The 7,496-nt window shown below is 48.9% G+C and overlaps 1 protein-coding gene across 1 annotated transcript; it reads left to right on the top strand.

Moving 5' to 3' along the window:
• Positions 1 to 230: 230 nt before the first annotated feature.
• Positions 231 to 3,010, top strand: KLF1 (KLF transcription factor 1). The gene is made up of 2 exons (XM_060253233.1): positions 231 to 978; positions 2,835 to 3,010. The coding sequence occupies exons 1-2, from the start codon at positions 231 to 233 to the stop codon at positions 3,008 to 3,010; spliced, it is 924 nt and encodes a 307-aa protein (XP_060109216.1).
• The last annotated feature ends 4,486 nt before the right edge of the window (positions 3,011 to 7,496 follow it).

Genomic DNA, 7,496 nt, shown 5'->3' on the forward strand with positions numbered 1-7,496 from the left:
GGGGGGGCAACAGTGGGAGGTCTTCTAGTGTCCTTGCCCCACTGGTGGACCTCCTGACGGCACCTGGGTTTTTTGGCCACTGTGTGAGAGAGTGTTGGACTGGATGGGCCATTGGCCTGATCCAACAGGGCTTCTCTTATGTTCTTATGTTACACAGAGTGTTGTAGTGGGTGGGCCATTGGCCTGATCCAGCTTGGCTTCTCTTGTGTTCTTAAGTCGTGCTGCTTGGCATGGCTGCTGCTAACTCCTCCTGCCTTCTTGTGTTCCAGTGGCAGAAAACAGAGGACTCGGCAGGATACGTGTCCCAAGGAGACTGGGATGAGGTAGAAGAGTTCCTCTATGGCACTCCACAGAACCTCCCCCCGAACAGCTTTCCCGCCTATGCACCACCAGGCCCCACCAGCGCTCCTTACCTGGTTCCAGCAATACAGCACTCAACTGTTGCTGCCTACGAGGCCGGAGGAGCCTTAATGGGAACACCTGGAGGGAACGTCTCTTCGGCCCAATGCAGCTTTCGCCCCCCAGCTCCGGACCCCAGGATTCTGTCAGCAGGGATGGCGACGGACTTTGCTGTGCCCCATTCTGACCAGGAGCTCCGTATGGGTCTGGTGGCCCGTAAAATCAACAGGGGTCCTCCTTCAGCAGGCCAGCACCTCGGAGACCCCAGAGCAGCCGGCCCTGGTCCGTACTGGCAGCCGCCCCACAACGCCTGGCTGAACCGCAGCCCTCCGTGGCAATCCAGCTCCACCCAAGCCGTGCCGATCCAGCTCTACCAGGCAGGTCCGGAGCTGACCGCTTTGCCTTCTCCTGGCCTCTCAGGCCCTCCTTTGCCCACAGGGGGAGTGGCGGGCCAGCCGAAGGTGGCCCAGAAGTCTCAGCCACGCAAGCCCCCTGGCGGCCACGCCTGTAGCATCCCCCAATGTGGCAAGACCTACACCAAGAGCTCTCACCTGAAGGCCCATATCCGGAGCCACACAGGTAAGGAACGGCAGGAAAACCTAAGAGCTGAAAGAAGGCCACAGTCTTGCTTGAAGAACGGCATAAAATGTTAAGAGCCAAAAGGGGGACCTTAAGGGTCATCTAGTCCAACCCCCTGCACCATGCAGGAAATTCACTGCCAACTCCCCCTCCCCCCAATTCCCCTGTGACTCCTGCTGTATGCCCACAGTGCCCTTCCTCAGGGGTGGCTTTTATTTTCCTTGGGATCACTGTGCCACGGGGAACTGCTTCCTTAAGAACGCTCTCCTTATAAGCTCCAGCTTGTATGTAAGAGATCCCCGGTGGAAGCTGGGTTTTCAAGTAACCGGCTCCAGGTTGACTCAGCCTTCCATCCTTCCGAGGTCGGTCAAATGAGTCCCCAGCTTGCTGGGGGGGAAGTGTAGAGGACTGGGGAAGGCAATGGCAAACCACCCCGTAAAAAAAAGTCTGCCGTGAAAACATTGTGAAAGCATTGTCACCCCAGAGTCAGAAACGACTGGTGCTTGCACAGGGAACTACCTTTACCTTAAGAGCCCCGTGGCGCAGAGTGTTAAAGCTGCAGTTCTGCAGTCCTAAGCTCTGCTCACGACCTGAGTTTGATCCCAGTGGAAGCTGGGTTTTCAGGTAGCCGGCTCGAGGTTGTCTCAGCCTTCCATCCTTCCAAGGTTGGTAAAATGAGGACCCAGCTTGCTGGGGGGAAGTGTAGATGACTATGGGGAAGGCAATAGCAAACTACCCTGTAAAAAACGGGTCTGCTGTGAAAACATTCCATATCAGTGTGGCCAGGCTCCACTCCCAACTGGTCTCTAGGTTACAGAGTTCAAGACTCCTGGTGAAAACAGCTGCTCTGGCTGGCGCTTCTACGGCAGGGATGTCGAATTCATTTGTTATGAGGGCCGGATCTGACACAAGCGAGACCTTGTTGAGCCGGGCCATGTTAGAACCAAGCCATATGTTTCCCTATTTAAGATTAGGTAGCGGAGATATACATTTTATAAAGAACACAGACAAACAAATATATATATTTTTAAAAAACTTAAAACATTAGCACTCGTTCGTCTTAAAGGTGCTTTCTTTGTATCTCTCCCCTGGGATCCAGGGAACTGGGCAAAGGAAGCTCTGGCTCTTTCCTTCCTTCTCCTGGGGACTGCAGGGGGAAGGAGCCTCAGCCAATAGAAGGAAGAGAGGCTTGGCTCAGTAGCTCTGCTGTGCAATTGAGAGAGCCTGGCAAAGCAAGCTGTTATGTGGAAGGAAGCAAGAGAGAGGGAGAAGGAAGCAGATAACAGCCAGTTGCTTGGGGGCCTGATAGGAGCCTTCCGGGTTATGCCCATAAGATAAAATGGAGAATTTATCCACAGGTACCTGGGGCTCTGAAGGGGCTATTTTTTGAGGGAGAGGCACCAGATTTTCAGCATAGGATCCAGTGCCTCTCCCCAAAACACCCTCCAGGGGGGTGCAATTCTGTGAGCCCCAAAGAAGGGCCCCCTTTCATTATTTCCAAGGGAGGGGAGGCATTTAAAAGGGGTGCAGTCCCTTTTAAATGCGATGGCCAGAGCTCCCTTTGGAGTTCAATCATGCTTGTCATGCCTTGTCTCCTGGCTCCAGCCCCAGAGTCCCCAGCTAGATCTTGAATGGGACTTGGCAACCCTAGTTCTTTGGCAGTTATACCCCGATGAACTCCACCCCACCCCAAATCATCAGGGATTTCCCAACCTGGAGCTGGCAGCCTTTTGGGGGTGGCCTGGTCCTTTCCTAGACGGGGGCTGGAAAAATCTATACTCTCCTGTGGTCTTGTAGCCCTGCCTCGTTTCCTTTGAGCTTGGGGCTCTAAGCCTTGTCGTCCTGTTTCCTTGCAGGTGAGAAGCCCTATTTCTGCACCTGGGAAGGCTGCACCTGGAAGTTTACCCGCTCGGACGAGCTGAACCGTCACTTCCGCAGGCACACCGGGGAGCGCCCCTACAAGTGCATCTTCTGTCCCCGGGATTTCTCCCGTTCCGATCACCTCTCTTTACACTTGAAGAAACACAAGTAGCTGAGCAGGGCAAGAGGTTGCCCTCTAGGAAAAGCTGCCTGGGAAAGAAAGTAGCAAAGGTACTCACCACCTGGAAAGGTAATCTACCAATCCTGGGCCAAGGGACAGGAACGGGTCTAGGGTGGGCAGGAGGTGGGGAGAAAGATCAACTGCTTTTGCCAGCTCTCTGCAAGGCCAGGAGGTGGCAAGGGCAGCTCTGTGGCTTCCCCCCCCCCATTTTTGGGTTTTGTCCCCACTCAAAAATCTATAGAGACCCTGTCCCGGCAAGGAAGTGGAACCTTGAAATCACCTCTCCTCCATGACGAAGGCTATTTAAATTGAAATTGTGACTGTATTTTCTTTTTTTCCCCTTGCCCACACTTTCAGGGCACTCCTGCCTCTCAAACTTCTGTTCTTTCTTTCCAAGTAGCACCAAAATGAATTGTTGTAGATTTCCCAGGCTGTACGGCCGCGGTCTTGGCATTGTGAGACCTGACGTTTGGTCAGCAACCATGACTGGCATTCTCGGAGACGTAAAGAAGGCGCAATTCTTTCAAAGCAAGAAGAGGATGCTAGGCACGTCTCACTCTGTCACAGGAAGAATCCAGGCCAAGACCACAGCCAGACAGCCTGGAAAGCTGACCACAACTAATGAATTCTAGCCTTGAAAGCCTTCGACAACATACCGTGTCAAAATCTTTGTCTCTTGTGCAAACTGCACCAGGAGGTGCACATTAGTTCTTTGGATCTGGAAATTCAGCCATGGAGGGAGAGTTTTCCAAGAAGCGTGGCCTTCTGAGGGGGAAGTGAAGAGAGGGAAGGAGCCCAGGCAGCTATTTTATAACCTTTTAGATTTAAGTATCTTTTATGACCTTTTAGATTTAAGTACAAAGTAGAGTAACTGTATACCCTTTAAGGCCCCTCTATTAAAATGCATTTGTTAGATGGTTGTATGTATTTTGTCTTTCATTGATGGTAAAACTGGAAGTGATCATTCTGTGTTATTGCTGGTCTGGATACCACTTTGGGGGTTGAGGGGGATATTTCTTTCTCTAGGAGTTGCTGGTGTCCTCCTTCTGTTTTGTACTCTGTACTTTGAAGTTCTGTATTTTTGAAATAAACATAGTCCCCTCTGCAAGCACCAGTCGTTTCCGACTCTGGTGTGACATTACTTTCACGGCAGACTTTTTACGGGGTGGTTTGCCATCGCCTTCCCCAGTCATCTACACTTTCCCTCCAGCGAGCTGGAGACTCATTTCACCAATCTCAGAAGGATGGAAGGCTGAGTCAACCTTGAGCCTGCCACCTGAACCCAGCTTCCACCAGAATCAAACTCAGGTCGTGAGCAGAGCTTGGACTGCAGTACAGCAGCTTACCACTCTGCGCCACGGGGATCTTATTTTTGGAATACTATCTGTCTGTTTCAAGCTACTAATTAGATGTGATAAGACTTTAAGAGAGCTGTGTGAACAGTTTATTCATGGAGGAATTGTCTTTTTCTCCTCCCTTTTTATTATGAATCTCATTTCGGTTGCCGAATTCCTACTTGGGGGCAGGGGATACCCCAGTTTGGAGGTCCTTCCCTCGCTTCAGGGTCATCAGAGAATAAGGGAGGGGAGAGAAATGTCTGCTGAGCACTCCATTATTCCCTATGGAGACTGATTCCCATAGAGTGTAATGGAGATCTATAGATATCTGAGGCTCTAAGGGAGTTGTTTTTGTGCAGCATAGCATTTAGTGCCTCTCCTCAAGACACCCTCCAAGTTTCAAAAAGTTTGGACTAAGGGGTCCAATTCTATGAGCCCAAAAAGAAGTTACCCCTGTCCACAATTTCCAATGAAAGGAAGGCATTTAAAAGGTGTGCAGTCCCTTTAAATGTGATAGCCAGAACTCCCTTTGGAGTTCAATCATACGTGCCACAACTTTGCTCCTGGCTCCACCCACAAAACCTCCTGGCTCCACCCTCAAAGTCTCCTGGCTCCACCCCCAAAACCTACTGGCTCCACCCCCAAAGTCCCCAGATATTTCTTGAACTGGACTTGGCAACCCTACCCCAGACAGAGTTCCAACAATTTGCTGTGGCTAAGAGCCACTGATGGCCCTCTGCTCCATATGCTTATCCAATCCCCTCTTGAAGCTGTCTTTGCTTGTAGCAGCCACCACCTCCTGTGGCAGTGAATTCCATGTGTTCATCAACCTTTGGGTGAATAAGGACTTCCTTTTATCCGTTCAGCAATGCACTCTTCTGGAAGATGAAAATATTCCCCCCCACTGATTACAGAACGTTGTGATTTTTGAGAACAGCTGTATTGTCCATTTATTCTTTTGACATTTTTGTCTGAAGTAGAGGGTGGAAGGGCATTGCTGACTTGTGGGAAGCAGAGGAGAGGATGCTCACAATCATGGGTTTAAATTAAGGGCGGGAGGTACTGGCTGGAGATAAGGAAAAACTTTTTAAAAGGAGGAGTTGTTCAGCAGTGGACTCAGCTCCGAAGGGACGTGGCAAGTTCCCCCTCCCTGGCAGTCTTGAAGCAGCGGCTGGACAATCACTGGTCAGGGAGGCTAGGCTGATCCTGCATTCAGCAAGGGGTGAGACTAGATGACCTCTATGGACACTTCCAACTCTGGAATTCTATATAACACTGCGAACAAACCTGAGAAGATACAGTTGGTGTTTCTAGTGCTGGTGATAGTGCTCTCAGAGCAAATGTGGGCACAGAGTTGGCATCGGGGGGGGGGGTGCAGACTGTGATCCTAGTATGCCCTTTTGAGACATACTACAGAAACAGAATGGCCTACCTCCAGCTGCTTGGGTGCAGACCCCTCTGGTACAATGGAACAGGCAGGTTGGACCACAATGGGTTGAAATGAAATCCAGAGACTATGGAAAGTCCAGAAAAGGGCAACTAAAACGATTAAAGGCTTGGAAGAAAGGTTAAAACGCTTGGGGCTCTTTAGCTTGGAGAAACGTCAACTGAGACGTGACACGATAGAGGTTTACAAGATTATGCATGGGATGGAGAAAGTAGAGAAAGAAGTACGGTACTTTTCTCCCTTTCTCACAATACAAGAACTCGTGGGCATTCGATGAAATTGCTGAGCAGTCAGGTTAAAACGGATTAAAGAAAGTCCTTCTTCACCCAAAGGGTGATTAACATGTGGAATTCACTGCCACAGGAGGTGGAGGCAGCTGCAAGCATAGCCAGCTTCAAGAGGGATTGGATAAAAATATGGAGCAGAGGTCCATCAGTGGGTAATAGCCACAGCATATTATTGGAACTGTCTGGGGCAGTGATGTTCTGTATTCTTGGTGCTTTGTGTGTGTGTGTGTGGGGGGGGAAATTGGAAGGGCTTCTAGTCCCACTTTTGAACCTCCATTTTTGTGGCCACTGTGTGACACAGAGTGTTGGACTGGATGGGCCACTGGCCTGATCCAACATGGCTTCTCTTATGTTCTTATGTGACACAGAGTGTTGGACTGGATGGGCCACTGGCCTGATCCAACAGGGCTTCTCTTATGTTCTTATGTGACACAGAGTGTTGGACTGGATGGGCCATTGGCCTGATCCAACAGGGCTTCTCTTATGTTCTTATGTGACACAGAGTGTTGGACTGGATGGGCCACTGGCCTGATCCAAGATGGCTTCTCTTATGTTCTTACGTGGCACAGAATGTTGGACTGGATGGGCCATTGGCCTGATCCAGCATGGCTCCTCTTTTTCTTTTTCTTTTTTAACAATTTATTGATAGCATATGGTTACAAAACTTAATTATTTCTTAATTATTTCAGTATTAGCCCATGTGACATTTCAATCCCCCCTCCCTCCAATGTTGACTTCCCCGAGGTTATAAATTCAAATTCAATACTAAAGGTACTACTAACTGATCAAAATTCAATATATATGTTCTTACTACTAAAAAATTGTCCAATGTCTTTTTACTTTCCACTCTTTCTCCATATATCCTTTAAATTTCCTCCACTCCCTTTTAAATATCTTTAAATCATAGTCTCTTAGTGTTCTAGTTAGTTTGTCCATTTCACACCACAATAAAACTTTCATGGTCCAGTCCCATTTCTCCGGTATTTTTTCTTGCTTCCGAAGCTGCGCATACAATGTCCTAGCAGCTGACAGCAAGTACCAAATTAGAGTCCTGTCTTCCTTTGGAAATTTTTCTAATTGTAATCCAAGCAAAAACGTCTCTGCAGTTTTCTTGAAGTCATAGCCCAGAATTTTCTTCAATGTATATATATTTTTTATTATTATTATACATTATACATTTCTCTACATGGTTTCTGATACCCATTTTACATTTTCCCCCAACCCACCCCCCTTAGTCTATACATCCTTTTCTTCTTTCAGCCAGGACAAAGGACTTGAAGCTTCCACTGAATGTCCACTCTCCTTTCTTCCTTCGCCCATTTCAGATAGGTCTGCCACTTTTCTTTGATTCTTGATCTTCTTTCCTCCCATGATTCTTCTTGCGACATTGTAGCAGCTATATCTGA

This window comes from Heteronotia binoei, chromosome 13 (assembly GCF_032191835.1).
Source record: "Heteronotia binoei isolate CCM8104 ecotype False Entrance Well chromosome 13, APGP_CSIRO_Hbin_v1, whole genome shotgun sequence".
Taxonomy (NCBI): domain Eukaryota; kingdom Metazoa; phylum Chordata; class Lepidosauria; order Squamata; family Gekkonidae; genus Heteronotia; species Heteronotia binoei.